The sequence below is a fragment of the Drosophila novamexicana genome, unplaced genomic scaffold (assembly GCF_003285875.2).
Source record: "Drosophila novamexicana strain 15010-1031.04,08,12 unplaced genomic scaffold, DnovRS2.1 tig00001151-arrow-arrow-pilon, whole genome shotgun sequence".
Taxonomy (NCBI): Eukaryota; Metazoa; Arthropoda; class Insecta; order Diptera; family Drosophilidae; genus Drosophila; species Drosophila novamexicana.
The window spans coordinates 1,163,460-1,186,165 of NW_020824842.1; the positions used below are offsets into that span (position 1 = coordinate 1,163,460).

Here is a 22,706-nt window from a genome sequence, read left to right on the forward strand (position 1 = left end):
GAGCATTTGCGTTCGACGGTCACACACTTCTTGTAACTCCCAAACAATAACAAAAGCAGACGGCGGACAAACGCTACTTTGCCGCCTGCCGCCAACCGACCGCCCGCCCGCCCGCGCGCTAACCGACAAGCACTCGCTCTCAAATTCCTGGTTCTGGTTCTGATTCTGGCTCCGTTTCTAGCCCGCTGCTGTGTTGCCAATTATCGTTGCATCCAGCCATCGCGTCGTCTTGGCCTTGTGCGTGTGTGTGTGTATGTGTATGTGTGTGTGTGCGCAAGAACAGCGTTGATTAATTTTTTCTAACGTTGCGCCCATGTGAATCCACAGTATTTTTTTTGTTGAAACTTTTCTTATGTGTAACTAACGGAAACACCAACAACACTGTGAACGCGAATAAAGCATGTGCATAGGTATAATTTATATTAAAAAAAAAAAGCAACAATAGGCATTCAGCATAAAATCAACTGAAGCGCGACAGGAACGGCAGCAGAGACGGACAGAGACGAGGCAGACGGACCTACCAACGGACGGACAGACGGACGGACAGGCAGCAAGGCAGGCGAAAACTGGCGCAGCGTGAAAGCGAGCGAGATAGCAAATAATCACATTAAAGCAATAATAAATACTGCACCAGATTTTAGCTAATTATAGGATACCAAGTTATAGTTCAAATTCAAATCAATACGCTGCGAAAATCCGAGTTGGGCTTATCACGCAACAGTAGCAGCAACAACAACAGCCAAAAAAGTATTACATACCAATACAGACAAACGACGACTCACACGGACGAACGCACGCACGCATTGTTGCGCCCACTTCAAAACAAGAGCAAAAGAGCGCCAGCAACAACAACTTAACGAAAAGATAGATAGAGAGAGCGAGAGAGTGTGTGAGCGCAAAATCCCCGCGTCAATTTTAAGCTTCAACTTCGGCTTAAGCTTGCACGGCATCAGCAGCAGCAACAACTACAACAAAAAACAAGAGAGATAATCATGGTAAGTTCGCAGCTGACGTCGTCGCGCGCCTTTTTAGACTAGCACCAAATGCGGCAATGGCAGCAACAACACCCACACAGACGCAGTCGCCGTTGGCGGCGCAGCCTCGCTTGAATTCAAAAACACAAAATTCGTTTTCAGTTAACGCACTGATTTGTTGCCCAACGGTTTTTCGTTTTTAATTAAGCGCAGCATTATTTGCATCTGTGTATGTGCCTTGTGATTGCTGTTGTTTTTGGACAGTACACAAATTATATGTAGCTTAGTAATACGGTTAATTGATTACTCATCACAGCAGCCGAAGTCTACCAGACTATCAAAAGCGTGTAGTGCATTTAAACAGGGTGCCTCAGGGTGTCAAATAATTCACCACTTTTGTTTTACAAGCGTGGCCCATTTTGATTACAATACACTTACATGTGTGTGTATGTACGTATGTATGCATACCCCTTCGCGTCCCGCCGTGCGGTTCACCTTTAATATGATATTGTCGCGTATATCAACAAGATTTAGATAAGCTTGAGCACATGAATTAGGTGAAAAATAAAATTGCCCGTCTCTAATTTATGTGTGTATGTGTGCATTTTCATTTGGGGAAACACCTGAAACTTGTAAATCATCAAGCAATTGAAATCAAATACCGCATTAAATGCCAAATTCAGGTTTTGACTTTTAAGAAAATTGCTCAGCATAACATGCAAATAATCTTTTGGTATTCGTAATGAGTCTAAGTTTGAAATATTTCATTAAAATAATGTCCCCTTTTGGGAAATTTATATATGTATATTGTTCCCTGTTGATTTTTAAATTGAGTTCTGCAAGCGATTTTGCGAGTGACCACTCTCTCTCTCTCTCACTCTCGCTCTCTGGTAAACTCTTCGAATGGTCACTTGTTGTTTCTCGGTTTTCGAGTGTGGGAAGAACAAGTGCGATTTGAGCTTCTAACAGGAAATCCAAACTCTTTTGCTGACAATGATATAAAAACACAGAAAAGAACGACCATTTACAGCAAGTCGAAGATTAAATACCCTTGCAAATTTATATATGTATGTATATATCTATATATGTATGTCAGAAAGTCGAAACTATTAACCAGTGAGGTTTTATGAAAATAAACAAGAGGACAGGTCTTTATCGACGCGATATATGTATATACTGATCAAGAATATACAAGCAAGCATGCGGATGTGAATGCATACATGCACACAGGCAGGGACATGCATACATGCACTTATGTACATACATATATACTCATGCATTTATGTAGATATATGCATACAAACTTGCATGCAAACTATCTATGTATGTATATATATATATATATACATTCATGCATACATATGCACACTTAAGCGTACATACATTATGTGCATGCATACATGCATGCAGGCAGGGGCATGCTTTATGCACCTATGTATGTATGTACATATATACACATGCATTTATGTACATACAAACATGCAGGCAAACTATGTATGTATGTACATATGTCCACATGCATGCATGCGCACATAGGCATGCACACATCCACACAAATATACGTACACACACGCGTACATGCACTCGCACATACATATATACATATTATTCCCTGGTTATCGATAACATTTCGAATGACTCAACAGTTTGTGGAGCTCCCCCACATTTGCATTATTAATTTTAATTTTGTTGTTGTTGTTGTATATTGATGGGTTTTAAAAATCAATAGAGCCCCAAGTCAGCTGGCGTAGTACCCATCGTATTTGCTGTCCCAATGATAATTCAGTGTACTTTATATATTTGTAGTAATCAGTCATTTGACTGTCTAAAAAACTCATCCACTCTAGTGGCTGCCTACAATTCCAACGGAAAGGAACTCAGTTAAGCAAACAAATTTCTCAGTTCTACATTTTGTATTTTTTAGTTTATGAAAATCCAACGTCTTAAACTGTTTGTTCGAGAGGCGCCCGTTTGCCGTCACTTATCTCTAACAGGGAATAAAAAAAAAACAAATCAAATCTCTAGCTCCTACTCTCTCCCCCTTCTCTCTCTCACTCCCCCTCTCTCTCTCCCTCTCTCTTTCTCTCTCCCTCTCTTTCTCTCTCCCTCTCTCTTTCTGGCCCTCTCTGTCTGCCTTTCTCTCAAACGTCTCTCACACTCACACTTTGATTCTCTCACAGAGCTCACCGATCGTAACGCGACGAGGCGCACAACAGGCCAAAATACAAACTCGCGCCATGGTCAAGTCGAAGTCGACGTCGACGTCGACGTCGTCGTCGGCGACGGCGGCGGCAGCAGCAGCAGCGAACGCAGCGGCGGGGCCGAACGCCAACGGCAGCAATGGCGCCGGCAGCTGCGGTCCGCGCAAACCGAGTCCAGCGCTTCAGGAGGCAAAACGTCGGGCGCGGAACATGCTCAAATCGCAGAACAACGGCACAGCCGTTCAGCTGGAGCCAGTTATCGATATCTTTCAGAATGTGAGTACATGTGCAATATATCGATAAAGATTGACTGACTGACTGACTGATGATCAGCACACAGCTCAAACCCTAAGAATTAGCTAGCTGCAGTTTTAACGGGCCAAAATTTGAAAAAATCCTTTTACAAGTTGTGAATCAATTGCACTGAAACTTGCTTTGGAAGCTGTACATAAACAACAATCGCTTATCGATTTATCGCATTCATCGGGGAATCGTTTTTAGAGTTTTTTTTGTTCCTGAAATATATATTAAATTAGGTCCAGTCGCTTTTTATAGCCTTTTCAATTTAAAGCATGCAATTGCTTATCGATTTTAAAAAATCGATTAATCGAATTTTACCAAATCGCATTCATCGGAGAGTTTTTCCGGCAATTAAGTAAAGTCATCGCTTTTTTTTAGCCTTTTTAATTGAAATAGCCTTTTCTTCTACCCCCACCCATGAACTCGCAGGCCCTCAACGCGAAGAGCATGCATCGTGGCCCCACCGCACTCATCTATGATGAGTCCATGAGCGAGCATTACTGCCTCTGGGACAGCACACATCAGGAACGACCCGAACGCTTCACGCGCACCCTGGAGCGGTGAGTGGGACCCAATCACAATCGCATGGCGATATCCTTCAAATAATGCCTATTTGTGTAGATGTCGCGAGCTGAAGCTGGTGGAGCGTTGCCTGCAGCTGAAGTCCCGTCTAGCCACAAAGGACGAAATCCTGAAGCTACACTCAATGGAGCATTACGAGCGACTGGAGCAAACGTCGGGCGTGCACGATGAGGAGGCTATGGAGGAGCTAAGCTCCCACTATGACGCCATCTACATACACCCGGTAAGAGAGTATAGCTATATTTATAGCTAAACGCAGCATCTTGAATAACTTCGGTCTCTATGGTCCGATCTTTATGAAATTTTCAATGTTTAAGTATGGCATAAAAAAGTGTGTATATACCAAGTTTCCAGTATGCAGCTCCTATAATCTTCGAGCTATGCTTAGATCGCAAAATGCGTTCCGGGTAATAAAATAACTGGAGATTGGGCTTGTTGTTGCGCCTGAAACCGGTTATCAAATTAACGCAATCAGTTCCAATGCGATTGCAAGCGTAAACCAACCGAGCGTGAATTAAATTTCACATACCTAGAAAGATTAGATAGTTTATATACATATACATATATATGTATATATATAGAGGTATTTCCAACTCAAAGTACAGCTGATCTCTGTGGCTTATCTATGCCGCTGTGAGATGAATTTTAGATAGTAGCTGCGACCTATACGATCCCATTGCATCTATTATACATTAACTATAAACTAGAATGAATACATTATTAATAAATCGATATGCATAATTAATTAGATTGCTTCGGTTCTGATTCTTATTTGCACAAATTATTCTAATTGAAATTATATTTTTCACAAGACCATTTGCAATCTACAAGATTTATTCCAGAGACTAGATAAGACGACAACAGAATTTTCTTGATCAATTTGTGTCATATTTTGAATATGCTTCAAACATAATGTTAATGGGGTATATAAGAAACCTCTTACCAAATATTCCGGAGTTTACACGTAAAGATCCTGAGATTCATAAAGTTTTTTGCCATAAACCTTCTACTAAATTCGTTTATAATTGTTGTCACTTTTCTCAATTTCCTCGAGAACTTTCGGGCATATTTCGAATATGATGCAAGCATAATCGACATAGGATATATAAGAAACCACATACCAAATATTCCAGGCCTAACTCTCAAAGATCCTGAAATACTCCGAGGTTAAACCTTAAAAAAAAAACATAATTTATGTAATTCTTTTAATATTTGATACTTGCGCTTGGATATGTTTTCTCATGCTCCCTCTCTCTCTCTCTCTCTCTCTCTCTCTCTCTCTCTTTGTCTACGTGGACAGTCCACGTTTAGGCTGTCGCTCTTGGCCAGCGGCTCGAGCATAGAGCTGGTGGACCAGCTGCTGCTGGGGAAGGCGCAGAATGGCATGGCCATAATACGACCGCCGGGCCATCATGCCATGAAGTCCGAATTCAATGGTTATTGCTATTTTAATAATGTGGCGCTAGCTGCACAGCATGCTCTCGAGGCGCACCAGCTGCAGCGCATCCTGATTATCGACTACGATGTGCATCATGGCCAGGGCACGCAGCGCTTCTTCTACAACGATTCCAGGTGCGTTTTCGACACAAGAATCTTGCGTGTCTCTGACTCCTTTGCTCTCCTTCCTTTTGCAGGGTCTTGTATTTCTCGATACATCGCTATGAGCACGGCAGCTTCTGGCCGAATCTGCAGGAATCGGACTATCATGCGATTGGCGCTGGCTCCGGCACCGGCTACAATTTCAATGTGCCGCTGAATGCCAAGGGCTTGGGCAATGGCGATTATATGGCCATATTCCAGCAGCTGCTGCTGCCGGTTGCCATGGAATATCAGCCGGAGCTGATTATTGTCTCGGCCGGCTATGATGCGGCCCTGGGCTGCCCGGAGGGTGAGATGGAGGTGACGCCCGCCTGCTATCCGCATCTGCTCAATCCGCTGCTGCATCTGGCCAATTGCCGTGTCGCCGTCGTGCTCGAGGGCGGCTACTGTGTGGAATCTCTGTCCGAGGGCGCCGCCTTGACGCTGCGCGCCCTGCTGGGTGATCCGTGCCCGGCGCTGGTGGAGCCGCTGCAGTTGCCCAGCCAGGTGCTGCGCGATGCCCTGCTCAACTGCATCTATGTGCATCGTCCGTACTGGCGCTGCCTGCAGCTGCAGCAGACCTATACGCCCGGTGAGCTGCAGTCGGCCAGCACGATTCCGTTGCATCGCGTGCAGCGCATTTGGCTGGGCGGCCCACCGCCGGCGCCGGATCAGCGCTATCCGACGCGTGGCACCTCCGCGCAGCTGAGTGCCGCTGTCGTCGCCAGCAATGCGTCCCGTTTGAGTCTGTTGCGCGCCGAGACGCAGCTGTCGGTGCCGGCGGTGCGGGTTTGTTATGCCTACGATGCCCAAATGTTGCAGCATTTCAATTTGCACGATGCCACCCATCCGGAGCAGCCGATGCGCATACGCCAGATCCATCAGATGCACGAGGACTATCAGCTGCTGGATCGGATGCAGCAGCTCACGGCGCGCGCCGCCACCACGGACGAGGTGTGCTTGGCCCATACGCGCGCCCATGTCAATTCGGTGCGTCGACTGCTGGGACGCAGCGTTGAGGAGCTGCAGCAAGTGGGCGCCGGCTACAATTCGGTGTACCTGCATCCGCGCACCTTCGAGTGCGCCATACTCGCCTCTGGCGCCGTACTCCAGGCGGTCGATAGCGTATTGCGCGGCCAATCTCGCAGCGGCATCTGCAATGTCCGACCGCCGGGCCATCACGCCGAGCCTGATCAGCCGCACGGCTTCTGCATATTCAATAATGTGGCCATTGCGGCCCAGTATGCTATACGGGAATATGCCCTCGAGCGCATCCTCATTGTCGACTGGGATGTCCACCATGGCAACGGCACACAGCACATCTTCGAGTCCAATCCCAAGGTGCTCTACATAAGTGTTCATCGCTACGAGCATGGCGCCTTCTTTCCCAAGGGTCCCGCCGGCAACTACGATGTCGTGGGCAAGAATGCCGGCCGTGGCTTCAATGTCAATATTCCCTGGAACAAGGTGAGTGCGGCAGCTCCATGCGCTCCATCTAATCGCACCTTAAGAAGAAACCTCCCATTTAATACACACTCCTGTCTTGCGTCTGGGCAAGAGCTTTACCTCCGATCGATCCGATCCGATCTAAAATCGCATACCCTTTACCTTTTTGGCTTTTGCAGAAGGGCATGGGCGATCTGGAGTACGCATTGGCCTTTCAGCAGCTAATCCTGCCCATCGCATACGAGTTCAATCCGCAGCTGGTGCTGGTCTCGGCCGGCTTCGATGCGGCCATTGGGGATCCGTTGGGCGGCTGCAAGGTGACACCGGAGGGCTACGGCCTGTTCACCCATTGGCTGTCGGCCTTGGCCGGCGGTCGGATCATCGTCTGCCTGGAGGGCGGCTACAATGTCAACTCCATATCGTATGCGATGACCATGTGCACAAAAACGCTGCTGGGCGATCCGGTGCCGACGCCCCAATTCGGATCGACCGCCCAACGCTCGCCGACGGTGGCCTTCCAGAGCTGCGTGGAGACGCTGCAGCTGTGCGTGGAGCAGCAGCGTCATCATTGGAAGTCGCTCGTCTTTGGCTGCAAGCTGCCGCAGTTCGTTTTGGGCGAAAACAATAACGAGGATTTTCTTGCTGCTACCATGGACCAACTGAGTATATCAAATGACGATCCACTGGGCGCCGCCGGCGGCGACATCGACGCACAGCCCGATCGCGGCCAGGACCGGCCCAGCGGCAGCAAGCCCAAAGTCAAGGTAAAAACGCTCAGCGAGTTTATGGCCGAGCACAAGGAGGTACGAGCAACTGACCACACACATACACACACACACACACACACACACACACACACAAACACACATACACACATACACACATACACCCACTTATCAAAGACAATATAAATACCAAGTCTAGCTAAATCTGGCTACTTTTTGGATAGTTTATTGCTGAATCGACCATAAGAAAACATAGTTCTATTTTATTATTATCTCGGAGTTGGCTATTTTAGAGCTAAATATGACTATTTTCTAGCTACATTGAACTATTTTAGAAGAGCATATAATTTCTAGCTAAAGTTTGATTCGGACCATTTCAGAGCTAAACATAGCTGTTTCATAGCTAAATTATGCTACTTAATGCTCAACATATATATTTGCAGAAATTTTGACTGGTTTCTAGCAAAAACTGGCAAATTTTGAGCTGATTTTGACTAATTTATAGCTTATATCAGATTTTCATAGCTGTATTCGGCTAATTCATAGTTAAGTTGGACTATTTTTAGCTGAAATTGTTTAGTTGTAGATATGTCTTGTCTAAAACTGTTAAAAATTTTCAGCTGCCAGCAATTCAGGTTATTTTTAAACAGATTTAGCTATTATTTTCCAACTATTTCAAGCAGCCAACTGTCGCTTTAAAACAGCTGCTAATGTAGCCAAATTTGGCTTGAAAATAGCTGAGTAGGCAACACTGATCAAGCAGCTTAGTATTTATATTGCCTTTGCACTCAAACATAAACAGTTTCTTAGCAAACACACTAATCTCATGTCTCTCTCTCTCTCCCTCTCTCCCTGTCAATTCGTTACCCCACTGTGTGCCTCTCCCTCTCTCTCTCTGCCACATTTCTTACTGCACTGCTCTTGCCAGGCGCTCGAGCAGCAGGAAATGTTTGCTATTTATCCCCTCAAAAGCTGCCCACACTTGAGCCTGTTGCGTCCGGAGGAGGTGCCCAAATGTAAGCTAAAGCCCAATATGCACTTCTCGCTCTCCCTCTCTCTCTCTTTCTCTCTGTCTTTCTCTTGCCATATATGTTTATCTCACTTTTCCTTTTTGCTTTATTAATTCTCGCTTGTGGCTGTGCTTGTGTGTTGCTTCTTCTTGTTGTTTGTTCCTTCTTCTTTTTTTTTTTACTGATCTTGTCTATGATAGAGCTTTATATAAAACCCCGCATAAGAAGTACAGTTATTGATAAATGTTCGTTTATCTGTTATATATTTATATGTTGTGTAGTATAGTTAGATGAGAAGAATGCAACAGTTAGAAAAGCGCCTAAATGTATAACAGTTTTTACTTTTTTTTTAGTTGTGTAAAATCAATATAACAGTTGAACAAATTTATAACACTTGTTATAAAAATATATAGCAGCTGTGCGACAGCAATGCAGCATATGTATAACAGTTGTCTGATAGCAAAGTTATAAAAATAGCTTAATAATGTATAACAGCTGTACAAAACATGCTTAGCTTTGAGATTACAATTACATATTGAAAATACCCAGCTATTCACATGTATAACAGTTCTATAACAGCAAAATGTTATCTATATATGTATAGATGAGCTACAGTCTTCAAAAAGCAGGTATTCGAATACACAGTCGAACAGTAAATAAACGGTATAACAGTTTAGAAAATACTGTCTGTAGCTAGCGCAATTTGGAAACATTGATTAGGTATAACAGCCGTATAGCAGTATTTGACGCTTAGTAGTTGTATAACAGTTTAGATCAACAACTGATTTGTATCACGTATGTCTGTCGCTTAACAGTTGTATAACAGTTAAAAACAATTGCTTTGCATGAAACGAAAATCATTTATAACGGTCGTATAACAGTAAAGCTGTCGCTTAACAGTATAACAGTTTTAAATCGCCAACACCGCAAATTGTGAACGCTTTTCTTGCGTTGTGCTTATTCTCTTTTCATCGGTTTCTTCTCTTTTCCTCTGGCATTTGCTTCCAGTATAACAACAGTATAACAGTTGGCCTATTTTTGCCAGAATCGAACAATGCTTGAATGCTTTTCGTTGGCTTTTTGTTTTGTTGTAAATATTGCGTGCTTTCTGTGCTACACATAATCCACGAATTTACCAAATATTAATCTATTTATCTAACCCTCCCCTTTCCACCGAACGCGCCCCTCCCCCCCTCAACGTGCAGCAATAAAAACAAACGGCGCATGCGGCGACTGCGCCTCAACGGTGGAGAATTGGGTATGCCTGAGCTGCCAGAGCATCGGCTGCGGTCGCTACATCAATGAGCACATGGAGCAGCATTGCCGACGGGCCAAGCATCCGCTGGTCTTGAGCTTCAGCGACCTGTCCGTGTGGTGCTACGAGTGCAGCGCCTATATTGATCATCCGCTGCTCTATGCCTATCAAAATCTGGCGCATCTGGACAAGTTCCAGGAGCCGATGGCCTGGACGCATGGCTGCATGCAGCGCCCCGATGGCTGCTATCCGATCGAAGCGGAGCATCAGGACAACGACAGGAACAACGACAGGGACAAGGACAAGGACAAGGACAAGGATAGCGGCTCCAGCAATACCAACAGCAGCAGCATTGGCAGCGGCTACTACATACATCTCGAGCGGAATAACTGACATTTGGTGGTGCGTGTGCTGGATGCCATTACGGATTACATGTGCACGCTGTGTCCGCCGCTGAGGCACATACTCCAGCTGCTTGTGGAGCACATGTGGCCGCTGCTGGAGCGCATTTACCTCAAGCTGATCCGATATTTTCTGGCCCATTGAGGCACACACGCACACGCACACACACACACCGACCGACCGACCGACCAGGCACACCACGCACCGCATCTCCGCTGTTAACCTGTTGTACCTTGGCATCCAGAATATTCTCCATCCAATATCAAAAATTCACACCGCTGAAGCTGAAGAAACGTTGCCGCATTAAATTAATTGTTTTTCCCACAAAAGGGGGCGGCGGGGGGGGTGTTCGCCAAAAAGGCTGACGTGGCCCCCGACTCCGCCGGCCGCATCAGCTCCTGGCGAGTGCCTTTCCCCAACCCCCTTACCCTTACAATTACCTGTACCCAATCCCCAACCTTCCCCAACTTATTGTATATGCATATAGAGATTGTTAAAAAATCACAAAAAAAAAAAAAAAACAAAACAAAAATGTTATCACTAATCATTAATTAACCACGTACCAAGTAATAAAATAAGCGATCGATAAGCAATTTTTTGGCATAAAAAAAATCGATTGAATGTTTTAATCAAGGCTGCACAATACGCTTTTAGGCCGAACCGGTTTTTTAAAAATGGTTCAAAGCGAGGTTTTTCATATATTATAACAGTTTGGACAGACGTCTCTCTCTCACACACACACGCTCTGTCTCGCTCGTTCATTTGACTATTCACCACAGTAAGTTCAACATGACCCCTGAGACGTTGCCTTACTAATCAGGGCTAAACTCAGGTGTGGGTAGGAAACTTGTAGACACACGGCTTGTGGATTGGCAGATGGAAGGATTTGCTTAGTTTGGTAACAGAAAAAAAACTAGAAAATGGAAAATATTTCCAGATTCAACAGATTCTTCCTATGGAGCTGTATGATCTAGTAATCAGATGAGAACATTTTGAAAAAAAAGCCAAATTAGGCAAAGATACTTTTATGAATAATAGTTTTTTTTCTGTATGATCAGCTTTATGATATAGTTTTTCGATCCGACCGATATATATATAATTGTAGATTCGGGAAGGTCGCCCTATAAAGGTTTACAGTGCGACAGTGATGCCACCTTTCGTCAATTTGGACTTCAGAGAGTTAACTTTGGACTCGGTTGAGAATCGAATCGTGTTTAGACTCTCCGGAGAGCATGTTATTTATTTAGTGCAACAGCCGCCAAATAGTTGAAACTGTTGAAATATGTTTTGTTTGGTTTTCTTCATTTACTCTCCAATTGCTCGAGGACACGGCTCAGATGTATATTCGCTTAATTGAGCGACGAGTCGCTAATGTATAGCTGCAAACGGGGCACTTGCGGCTGACGCGCACCACCGCCAGGATGCAGGGATAGCAGAAGACGTGCCCACACGAGGTCGTCGCCGGCTGGCGGCCCGAGACGCTCTCCAGGCAAATGGGACACTTGTGTGACGGCTCGTCTCCGTAATCGATGGCGGTGATGGCGCGACCTGTTGGCTTATTTTGACCCTTGCGCTGTGGAGCCGAGGCGGCAGAAGCAGCGGGAGCCGAAGCGCAAGAGGGATCCAAAGTGCATGCGGCAGCTAAAGCGGGGTCTGGAGAGAGTCCCGAGGCTAGGCTGGGAGCCGGGGCAGAACAAGGATCCAAAGCTGCGTTGGGAGCGAGAGCCAAAGGCGTGCCAAAAACCGAAGCGAAAACCGGAGTGGCAGCCGGAGCATGAGCCGGAGCAGCAGCGGGAGCAGCGGCCGGTGCGGGTGGCGGTCCAGGAGCCGGTGCCGGGGCGGGAGCTGGTGCCGGGGCCGGAGCTGGTGCCGGTGATGGTGCTGACTCTGGAGCATCGTTATCGTCTTCAGAGAGATTGGCGAATGTCGGCAATGGGCGATGCATGCGGTCCGGCTCAAAAGCGCCAGCGGAGCGACGACGTGGATTATAGGATCGATCTACAATCAGAACGGGTTGATTGTTATCGGCAAGACGCTTACGATTGCCATTTGCTGACAATGGATAGTTTCCAGATGGCCAAACCATATCTGCGCGATGTGAAAGAAACTAAGAAGTGCTTAAAAATAAACAGAACGAAAGGACCACGTCGGAAAATAATGTGTTTTACGAACTTTTGAAGTATGGCTTTTCTGCAAGTTGTTTGATGAATTTTCGATTAGGATTTAATTTTTCATTAACAAAGTGAAATTTTCTGTTTTCAGCAGCTAACGGACTTTGCGAGAACAACTTGCAAAATGGCTCGAATGAAAATCTCGTTTGACAAGCGATTTGACAGTTTTCTAACCTCAATTATAAGCTGGAAAAACAATTATGTATTTACTTATGTATATCGAAAAGTGTTGCCACACTGCAGGATAATTGTAAATTCGCTGAGCAGCATTTGTTAGCCACAATGCAAATGCATTAAGTCCATTGCGCACGAAGAGACAAAGTTGTCTAAGAGCCGTTACTTTGCGGCTCTACATCTGCTATCCCTTTTACGCGTGCAGTGCACAGCGGCTTGCGGCAACTTTCTCTCTCTCAAGTTCAATTGCGTGAAACTTAAAATGCAGCTGAGCAGAGCAGCAAGCACCTCTGTCAAGAAACCGTTAGTTTGCTCTCACTTGGCAACACAACACAGAGCGCAACACACAATAATCACGAGCTTTACAACACACGCGCTCTGTCACTCTCTCGAGTATTTTTGTCCATGGTGAAATCATGGCTTTACACCACAGCTTCGTCTGTTGCGTTCTCACTTGCGCAGTTCGAAAATAACGGAGCTTTGTATGCTATTTTCATATGCTACGCATGTAAGTAAAGTAGCACACTATATGTGTGCATATAGTACATATTTTCTCGCTCCGTAGCTCAAAGATGTGCAGGTGACTTAAGGCACGCGCACACATACAAAACGAAGCATATGCAGGCATGCGTGCAAATGGACACGCGCTTGCATTTTTCATATACATATACATATGCATACATACATATGTATATGTATCTAGCAGCTTAGTTCAAGGTCATGGGGAGGCCAAATGCTAAAACACATTTGCTGTACAAATGGCAGGCGGAGCTGGGCGAGGAGTGCTTCGAGCCCCACAATGGCTACATGCACTGCACCTTGTGCAACAAATTGGTAACTCTTGAATAAACAAACCGAAAAAGCCGCTAGTTATAATAATTCTGCTTTTACAGGTAACTGCCAATCGGCGCGTGCAGCTAGTGCGGCATCTGCACAGCTCTGGCCACATGCAGAACGAGTTGCAAGCACCAAAACACGAACAACAACAACAACAGGAACATTGTACAACAACAAATGCCGAAACGGATAGCTTTGTGGATGTTGTGGGCGCGTCGGACATAGAGGATGCGTCCCAAAATGAGCGCCGCTTTCAGCTGGACTTATGGGCAGCTTTGCGCTCTGCCAACATACCACTGTGCGTGCTGGACAATGGGCGATTCCGGCAATTTCTGGGCAAATATACGCGACGGGCCATACCCGACGAGCGCCACCTGCGCAGCCGGTACAACATTTAAAATTGTCCATTTTGCCGACATTTATTGGGCGTGCGTGTCAGAAATACAGACTAAATAAATTGTACGAAACTAAACTAGCCGATTAAATAGATATGTACACAATGTAGTTTTCAATTTGCATGCTTCGAACGCTTCTGCTGCGGAATCAATTTGGCGATGGGCGCATTGCGTTTCTGTAAACGGGGCGTGGCCGCCTTCTGGCCGGCCAGTCTACGGGGCGCAGAGCCTTCGCTTGGGTTAAGACTAATGAAGTCTTCGGTGGGCTCGCTATTATCCTGGGCGGGCACACGCTTTTGCGAACGTTTAGCTTTCAGCGGAGCACGTGGTGCTGTTGCTTGCTTTTGCTTTGGCCTTGGCCTGGGCCTGGGCTTGGGCTCACTTGTGTCCGATTCTCCCAGACTGTCGTCGCTGTCGTACTCCGATTGATGGCTGTTGCCGTCACTCTCATTTCTGTCGCTGTCGCCGTCTGCATCGCGACCGAACACCGGATCGGTTTCGCCGGCATCCTCATCGTATTCAATTGAGACGTAGCTGCGATTCCTCAGTGACTCCAGTGCCTCGATGCGAGCGGCCATCCTGGCTGTCTTCTGTTTATCAGTGCGGTCGCGAGTGTCCTCTTGCTGCCGGCTAAACTGCGTTGTATCCAGCAGGGACATACAGGTGGGACGGCAGTCTATGCTTGCGGATGTGATTAGCGATAGTTGCTTGCCGGGCAGATCGCAGCTCCAGACCTTGATCTCGCCGACGCTGCAAATGTTCAATTATCTCTTTAAGGCACATCACCAGCTTTAGTTGGATTACATAAAGTCGAGGAAACACGTAAATGGGTACGGAAGGAAGAATTAAACTAACTTGAAACTCTATTTTGCACGCAGGAAGTGGAGGGACGCGCGGAATAAGGCTATATGATATAGAACCAAGTCCAAACTCTTGATATCTTGAATAACAAAAAAAGGTTTCTATACAAGAATTCATTGGTGCGATCTGAGCCAAGTACATCAACAAGACAGGCACAGACGGAGAGAGTCCAGAACATGGCCACATAGACTCGGCAGAGATGCCTCCTTCTGTGCATCAGACATTTTGGTATATAATAATGTCCTCTATAAGGTAATAAACGAATCCTCCTCCTCCTCGGACAAATACCGCTCCTCGTCGCTGTTCATCAGTCGGTCAGTTAGTCAAACCCGCAACACTCACCTGGAGATGCTAACCACCGTGTTGTGCATGAAGGATATGGCCTTGACGCGATTGCTGTGGCCGGGCAATATGTTGGGCTGTAAGCGAAATGGAAAAATTAATTGAAGCCGGCGAAAAATCTATAAAATCTATATTTACGGCAGCCGTTTCATCGAAATCCAGCGAGATCCAAGCAATGGTGCCATTTTCGAGGCCCGCCACGCAGTTTTTATCATCCAGCCAGGTCGCACAGATGGGCTTCGATGGCATCTTGATTTGACGCATTACGCTGGCTGTTCCAATGTTCCAAATCTCGAAGGTAGCCGGCCCGGCCATGGAAAAGTAATTGCCTTGTGCCGACCAGGCCAGACAATCGGGTGAGCTGCCCAAGGAACGTTTGCTTTTCAGGTTTGTTCTGTACGCGATGCGTCCCTTGATCAAGTTCCACGTATTCAGCACCAGATCGGCGCCCAGGGACAGGCATAGACGGCTGCTCGGATGGCAAGCGACGTGTGTGACGGCTTTGCCATTATGGGGCTTGGTCCACTCAGCTTCAGGTGACCAGTTAGCCAAGCGTGTGGCTATCAAACGCCCATCCTTGCTGCCCGACATCAAGTGCGACGCATCCGATGTGAAGACCAGCGTATTAATCGTGCTCGTGTGCATGTTGAGAACGTTCGCCTGCTTCCGTGTGCGCATATCATATACAAAGATGCGATCGTCAAGCCCCCCGGTGGCCACCAGGTGTCCGTGCACGGCCAGACACTTCACTGAGCCGTCGTGTGATCTGTCGGCAAAGGTCGCCTTCAATTGGATCTTGTCCGATCCTTTTTTGTTGCGACGCCAGGCCATTTGATAGCCCAATAGATATTCGTCGTAGGTGCCAACAATAATCTCAAATTGCGGCAGCATTGTCATTGATGTTTGTGTGAATTAAATATATAAAAAACCAGCTTTATATTATATTTTTTCTTTCAGAATATATCTAAATAACTGTTGTTTCCAGCGTGACGGACTTCTACCTGAATTTGGCTGGCGCCTACACGTGCGACTCTAGGCAAAACAATATTTGATAGCTGGGTATCGATAGCTTGCGCAATTTATCGAAAAAAAAAAAAAACAGTGTTGTATGCAGCCCTGTAACAATTCGTCTATCGATTTACAAATGAATAATAACATGTTTGCGTTGACTGCACGTTTAAATTCAAATTAAAACAATTCAAATTCATTTTGCATATTTGCACATATCAATAGGCATAAGGAATATAACGAATTCAAAAAATTCAAAGTTGCGTGCATGATTATAGATTTTTTTTTTTTTTTTTTTTTTATTATGAAAATCTTTATTATATTAACAGATAATATGAGTTTTTAAACATGTACATGCTTCAAAATTTGCATTTAACAATGTTTGTTTCTTAGTTTATTTTCTCCTGCTCTACATAAGGTTAAGGCTAAGCTGTCTTCTTAAGAATTGTTTTTAATTGTTTTGTAAAAGACCGAAGTGTCTTTTCTTCAGTCTATTTATAGGAATAGATCCGACAAGGGCTTGTGCAGATCTGTTTTGGTGGTTTATCAGTCTTTCGTTATAGCGACTGGAGTAGAAAGAGATCTGATCTTCTATTAGCGTAATATTCAGATCTCTGTGAAATGATTATAGATGCAAAAAAAAGCCGGTCTTGCTTTGCTTTGTACAATGTAAAGTGGCAACGCTGCGGCGCTATTGCTAAAATCTTACCGCCATAGCCCCATTGTGTTGACTTGCTGGACAAAATATTGTTATACAAGTAAAACTCCACGCGTACTCAAATTACAATTTTTTAGTATTAAGAAGCATACGTAATACTGCATTCCAATGAAAATAGCATGTTGTGCATTGATTCGAAAAGTATGGCAGCGCTGCAGGCGCTATTTATAAAAAAAGAAGAATTGCAGCCCTGGCCCGCTACTACAGCCCTGCTGGGCAAACGATTACAATTTTATATGCCAAATTTAAGGCATAACTTATTTTTTTTTTACTAAGAAAACGAAAACAAATCGACACAGTCAAACAAAAAGCATTAATTGAAAGCAATTGCACAATTTTGCCTTATACAGAGATATAGTTTAGGTTAAGCTAAAGGCTTTTATTTATATTAGGCGAGCCGCCGGCGTTTCGCACGGCGCAACAGTAACAAATAAGCGCGTCGTTGGCCATGTCCAAAAACTCTGGGTAAGTGATCAAAGCGCTGGGCAAAATGCGTATTAATTTCAATGTTAACAGGCGTGACCGCGACCGAGAGCGGGAGCGTGACAGGGATAGAGAGCGGGAGCGTGACAAGCACTATGAGAGTCGCAGCGGGCGCGGCGACTACGACAATGGCAAATCTTCACGCAACGGAGGCACTCTGAGCGGCAGTTCGCGCAGCGGCCGCGAGGAGCGCAAGCGGGTCAAAGAACCGGCCAAGGATAATGATCGGGGCCTGGGCCCGCGTCGCGATGAGAAGCGACGCAAGCGTTCTAGGTCGAAGGATTACGAAAAGGACAAGTAAGCGATAATAGAGTTGAGCAAATCAGAGTCTCATAATGCTATCTTTTGCAGACGACAGCTGGAGCGTGAGCGTGACAAGGACAAGGATCGCGAACGTGAGCGGGAACGTGAACGCGAGCGGGAGCGCGAAAGGGACAGAGAAAGGGAGCGGCAGCGAGAACGGGATAAGGAGCGCGAAAGGGAGCGAGATCGTGAACGGGAACGGGATAAGGAGCGTGAGCGTGAGCGCCTGCGCGAACTGGATATGCGTCGGGCCGCTGTGCCAGCTGCGCCTTTAGTTATACCCGTTGGCTCCTCCAGTAGCTCTACGGACAATGAGGAGGAGGAGGAAATTGACAAAGAGGAGCAACAGCGCCGACTCGAACAGGAGATGATCAAGCGACGCGAACGCATTGAGCGCTGGCGTGCCGAGCGCAAACAGCGAGAGCAGGAGGCCGGCAAGCGAGATGTCAAGGCGCCGTTGGCGCCAACAGTGACCAAATCGGCTAAGAAATGGAGCCTCGAGGATGAGTCCGAGGAGGATGACAGCAATCCGGCGCCAACCATAGACACTGATGTCGGCAAAAAGGAGCCCGATTCGCCGCCATCCAAATTCCATAGCATACGCAAGCGTTTCGACGACGATCTGGTCGAGTCCAATTTTGCGCCGTTGAAGCGGCCCACCTTTAGCAAGGTTCTGGGCATGGTACTGACATCGCCCGTTGTAGCAGCAACAGCAACAACAACTGCAGCAGCAACCACAACAACAGCAACTGCAACAACAACTGCGACAACAACTGCGACAGCAGCAGCCAAACCGGAGCCGACGGCAGTCGAGGTCGTACAGCCAAAAGTGGAGGCATCCAAGGTTGAACAGCCAGCTGAAGTAAAGCCAGCAGTCGATCCGCCCAAGGAGGAGACGCCGATGGTGACCGAGCCGGCGGCAGCAGCTGCAGCAGTTGAGGAGCCCGAGGACGATGTCGATCCACTGGATGCGTACATGCAGGAGGTCAACAGGGAGATGCGCCGTGTCAATCATTTCGTTAGTCCTGCCAAGGCGCAGGGCGTGGTTATACTGACGGGCGTGGCCAAAAAGAAGACGAACACGGTAAAGAAGGGCGAACTTATTGAACAGAACATGGACAGCCTGGAGTACTCTAGCGAGGATGAGCTAGAGGATATACGCGACACGGCCGTCAATCTGGCCATGAAGCATCGCAAAGAGCTGGCCAAGATCGATCATTCCTCTGTCAGCTATGCCCCATTCCGTAAGAACTTCTACGTCGAGGTGCCCGAACTGGCGCGCATGACCAACTCCGAGGTGGACAAGTATCGCAGCGAGCTCGAGGGCGTGCAGGTCAAGGGCAAGGGCTGTCCCAAGCCGATCAAGGTAAGTGCTATGCAAGTGAATCAATTGAATCTTTTGCTAAACACGTTAAACACTTTTGGACTCCTTGCAGACGTGGGCACAGTGCGGCGTTAGCAAGAAAGAGATGGACGTGCTGCGCAAGTTGGGCTTCGAGAAGCCAACGCCCATACAGTGCCAGGCGATACCGGCGATAATGTCTGGGCGTGATCTGATAGGTATTGCTAAAACTGGCAGTGGCAAGACGTTGGCATTCATTTTACCAATGTTTAGGCACATTCTGGACCAGCCGTCGCTGGAGGATGGCGATGGTGCCATTGCCATCATAATGGCGCCCACTCGCGAACTCTGCATGCAGATTGGCAAGGATATACGCAAATTTAGTCGCTCGCTGGGATTGCGGCCGGTTTGCGTTTATGGCGGCACCGGCATCTCTGAACAGATTGCCGAACTGAAACGTGGCGCCGAGATAATTGTCTGTACGCCCGGCCGCATGATCGATATGCTGGCAGCAAATTCTGGACGTGTCACCAATTTGCGTCGCGTCACCTATGTTGTTCTGGACGAGGCGGATCGCATGTTCGACATGGGCTTCGAGCCGCAGGTGATGCGCATTATTGATAATGTCCGTCCAGATCGACAGACAGTCATGTTTAGCGCCACATTTCCACGCCAAATGGAGGCATTGGCCCGTCGCATACTTAAGAAGCCTGTCGAGGTGATCGTCGGCGGACGATCTGTTGTCTGCAAGGATGTCGAACAGAATGTAGTCATACTGAGCGATGAGGCGAAGTTCTTTAAACTGCTCGAGCTGCTCGGTGTCTATCAGGAGACGGGCAGCATTATTGTCTTTGTCGATAAGCAGGAGAATGCGGACATTCTGTTGCGCGATCTAATGAAGGCATCCTATCCGTGCATGAGCCTGCACGGCGGCATCGATCAGTTTGATCGCGACTCGACCATTATTGACTTCAAGTCCGGCAAGGTGCGTTTGCTGATAGCCACCTCGGTGGCGGCGCGCGGCCTCGATGTCAAGGATCTCATCCTGGTGGTCAACTATGATGTGCCCAATCATTACGAGGATTATGTGCACAGGTAAGTGTAGCGACATGTAGCGATAATCAGAAGATCACTTATCGCATCTCATCCATCCTCTCAGATGCGGACGCACTGGCCGCGCTGGCAATAAGGGCAGCGCCTATACATTCATCACGCCGGAGCAGTCCCGGTATGCGGGCGATGTGATACGAGCCTTGGATCTATCTGGGACACCTGTGCCGCCCGATCTGCAGACCCTGTGGAACGACTATAAGGCGGCGCAGGAGGCGGAGGGCAAGACGGTGCACACTGGCGGCGGCTTCAGTGGCAAAGGCTTCAAATTCGATGAGCAGGAATTCAATGCGGTCAAGGAGAGCAAAAAGTTGCAAAAGGCTGCGCTCGGCCTGGCCGATTCCGATGATGAGGAGGACATCGAACAGGATATCGATCAGCAGATCGAGCAAATCTTTGCCGCCAAACGTACCGTCAAGGATACCTCGCTGGCCGGCACAGCTCTGGCCGCGGCCAATGCCGTTGTGAATGCCCTCAGCGCAGTTATCACATCGCCCTTGACTGTTGCCCAGCAGCAGCAGCAGCAACAACAACAGCAGCAGCAGCAGCAGCAGCAACAACAGCAGCAACAGCAGCTGGCCACTGCCGTGGCCATGGGCTCCGACAAGCTGGAGCTGGCCAAACGTTTGGCGTCCAAGATAAGCAGCAGCCGCAATCTGGACACAAAGGCCACACAGGCGGCCGCCGAGTCGATATTGAAGGGCCAGACGGGCGTTGGTACCGCACAGCCCATGCTGACGGCACGTACCGTGGTCGAGCAGCTGGCCGCCAAGCTGAACAACAAGCTTAATTATCAGCCCAAGGAGGATGAGGAGGGGCTGGCAGCGCTGATGGGCAGCAACAGCAATTCGTTTACCAAATACGAAGAGGAGCTGGAGATTAATGATTTTCCGCAACAGGCACGCTGGAAGGTTACCTCCAAGGAGGCTCTGGCCCAAATCTCCGAATACTCGGAGGCCGGTCTAACAGTGCGTGGAACCTATGTGCCTCAGGGCAAGAATCCGCCCGAGGGTGAACGCAAGCTCTATTTGGCCATCGAGAGCTGCAGCGAACTGGCCGTGCAGAAGGCCAAGCGCGAAATAACGCGCCTCATCAAGGAGGAGCTGCTGAAGCTCAGCTCGGCCCATCATGTGTTCAACAAGGGTCGCTACAAGGTCGTCTAGAGTTCGTTGTAAATGCCCGGGGACTCAATTGAATTACTAAATACCACCATGTCGCCAACTGCCAAGAATCATATATACACTTTATATAGACCATCTATTCTCTTGGCCACAAAAAAAAAAGAAAAGAAAAACACTCAATGAATTGCGGTTTATAAACGCCTAAGTTAATCACAAAACAAAACAAAAATAACGTCTAATCTATCATAAAACCCTTTTTTAACTTGGCGCCAATAAATACCAAAACAATCTAGTTCTATGTGAGACCGTATTCTACCGTTGTCTTGGACGCAATTCATAGGAATTCATATAGAAGCACTTTGTAGTTTAGGTGCAAACTGTTTGTTATATTAACCCTAGACATAAATCCGTAAGTTTCCCATGTCAAAAACAATTCAAAACATTTAAATTGCGCATTTCGAATTTGTGCACTATAAAAGATACTGAATACCCAACGTAGACACACCACACTCAATTTGTTTTCCTATGTTTTTCATTTTAAGATCAACATTTTTCACGAGAGTTTTTTGAAGCAATAAATAAATATTTATGCCCAAGCATAAAGGGTAAATGTATAAGTGATATACAAATGAAGCATATAGCATATATATATATATATACACACATAATCTGAAGTAATGTCTATTTAAAGTTTATATACATATATTCATGAATTCTACTTGAATCATGTAGCATGGTGTCAAATGATATGGCACACAATATGGGGTAGGTCATAGCTCTTGCAGCTGGTTCGAAATAATGCTTTTAATGATAGCAATTGTAATTAAATCGATCGTTAAACACACAAACAGAAAACTATTAAAACGTTAAAAATTGCGATGCGTTTGAACATGTAACTGCCATGGAAAACTTTAACCGCAATATATTGTATGTTCAAAATAAAATTGAAAGCTTCAAAAAGTGTTACCATGCCAAAAAAAAAAACCTTATCGGCTCGAACTAGTTCGCGCACTTTCTTGACTTATCGATGGCAATTATCGATATATCGATAGGCGAGATCTTAAAGATTTATGGTATACGGCATTGAAACTGATTCATTTTTATTACTCAAAGATCTTTCACGTATGCTGTACAAAATTAAAATATGTTTTATTAATTTTTGTTGTTGTTGTTGTTGTATATTTGAGTTTTAGCTTATTTAGCTGCATTTTATTAACTTATCGCCCGCCAGCTCGCTTATCAATTGATTTTCATGCTACAATATTTTGTGTCTAGAAACTACTAAAATTAAATTTAAATGTAGTTATGAGCTTTTCATTTGTGTCAATTATCAATTATCATATTATTACATTTCCGTTTCATATATGT

General features: G+C 46.3%; 5 protein-coding genes across 8 annotated transcripts; 3 read left to right on the top strand and 2 right to left on the bottom strand.

Moving 5' to 3' along the window:
* The first annotated feature begins 15 nt into the window (after nucleotides 1–15).
* LOC115766350 (histone deacetylase 6) lies at nucleotides 16–10,994 on the top strand. Of its 3 annotated transcripts, none has more exons than XM_030710248.1 (9): nucleotides 21–995; nucleotides 3,155–3,451; nucleotides 3,905–4,035; nucleotides 4,097–4,280; nucleotides 5,358–5,629; nucleotides 5,692–7,102; nucleotides 7,261–7,884; nucleotides 8,735–8,822; nucleotides 10,022–10,994. In XM_030710248.1, the coding sequence occupies exons 1-9, from the start codon at nucleotides 993–995 to the stop codon at nucleotides 10,462–10,464; spliced, it is 3,453 nt and encodes a 1,150-aa protein (XP_030566108.1). In that variant the 5' UTR covers nucleotides 21–992; the 3' UTR covers nucleotides 10,465–10,994. The 3 variants fall into 3 exon arrangements, with proteins under 3 accessions (XP_030566110.1, XP_030566108.1, XP_030566109.1); XM_030710249.1 differs by having other exon boundaries at nucleotides 7,261–7,845; XM_030710250.1 differs by lacking the exon at nucleotides 8,735–8,822 and having other exon boundaries at nucleotides 16–995; nucleotides 7,261–7,845; nucleotides 10,022–10,099.
* Nucleotides 10,995–11,543: 549 nt separating this feature from the next.
* Nucleotides 11,544–12,769, bottom strand: LOC115766418 (cyclin-dependent kinase inhibitor 1C-like). 2 transcript variants are annotated; one of them, XM_030710340.1, is made up of 2 exons: nucleotides 12,646–12,769; nucleotides 11,544–12,561 (listed from the first exon to the last, which is right to left on the bottom strand). In XM_030710340.1, exon 2 carries the CDS (start codon nucleotides 12,557–12,559, stop codon nucleotides 11,807–11,809), a length of 753 nt encoding a protein of 250 aa, XP_030566200.1. In that variant the 5' UTR covers nucleotides 12,560–12,561; nucleotides 12,646–12,769; the 3' UTR covers nucleotides 11,544–11,806. The 2 variants fall into 2 exon arrangements, with proteins under 2 accessions (XP_030566200.1, XP_030566199.1); XM_030710339.1 differs by having other exon boundaries at nucleotides 11,544–12,580.
* Nucleotides 12,770–13,405: 636 nt separating this feature from the next.
* Nucleotides 13,406–14,073, top strand: LOC115766464. Its single transcript, XM_030710400.1, has 2 exons — nucleotides 13,406–13,652; nucleotides 13,712–14,073. Exons 1-2 carry the CDS (start codon nucleotides 13,539–13,541, stop codon nucleotides 14,051–14,053), a joined length of 456 nt encoding a protein of 151 aa, XP_030566260.1. The 5' UTR covers nucleotides 13,406–13,538; the 3' UTR covers nucleotides 14,054–14,073.
* A 77-nt stretch (nucleotides 14,074–14,150) lies between these two features.
* LOC115766463 (p21-activated protein kinase-interacting protein 1-like) lies at nucleotides 14,151–16,284 on the bottom strand. Its single transcript, XM_030710398.1, has 3 exons — nucleotides 15,392–16,284; nucleotides 15,254–15,330; nucleotides 14,151–14,800 (listed from the first exon to the last, which is right to left on the bottom strand). The coding sequence occupies exons 1-3, from the start codon at nucleotides 16,148–16,150 to the stop codon at nucleotides 14,164–14,166; spliced, it is 1,473 nt and encodes a 490-aa protein (XP_030566258.1). The 5' UTR covers nucleotides 16,151–16,284; the 3' UTR covers nucleotides 14,151–14,163.
* Nucleotides 16,285–17,270: 986 nt separating this feature from the next.
* Nucleotides 17,271–21,908, top strand: LOC115766439 (probable ATP-dependent RNA helicase DDX46). Its single transcript, XM_030710368.1, is given in 7 exon segments — nucleotides 17,271–17,444; nucleotides 17,496–17,759; nucleotides 17,814–19,131; nucleotides 19,202–20,202; nucleotides 20,267–20,711; nucleotides 20,714–20,793; nucleotides 20,795–21,908. Coding segments are annotated over 7 exon segments (3,711 nt in total). The 5' UTR covers nucleotides 17,271–17,427; the 3' UTR covers nucleotides 21,381–21,908.
* Nucleotides 21,909–22,706: the final 798 nt, after the last annotated feature.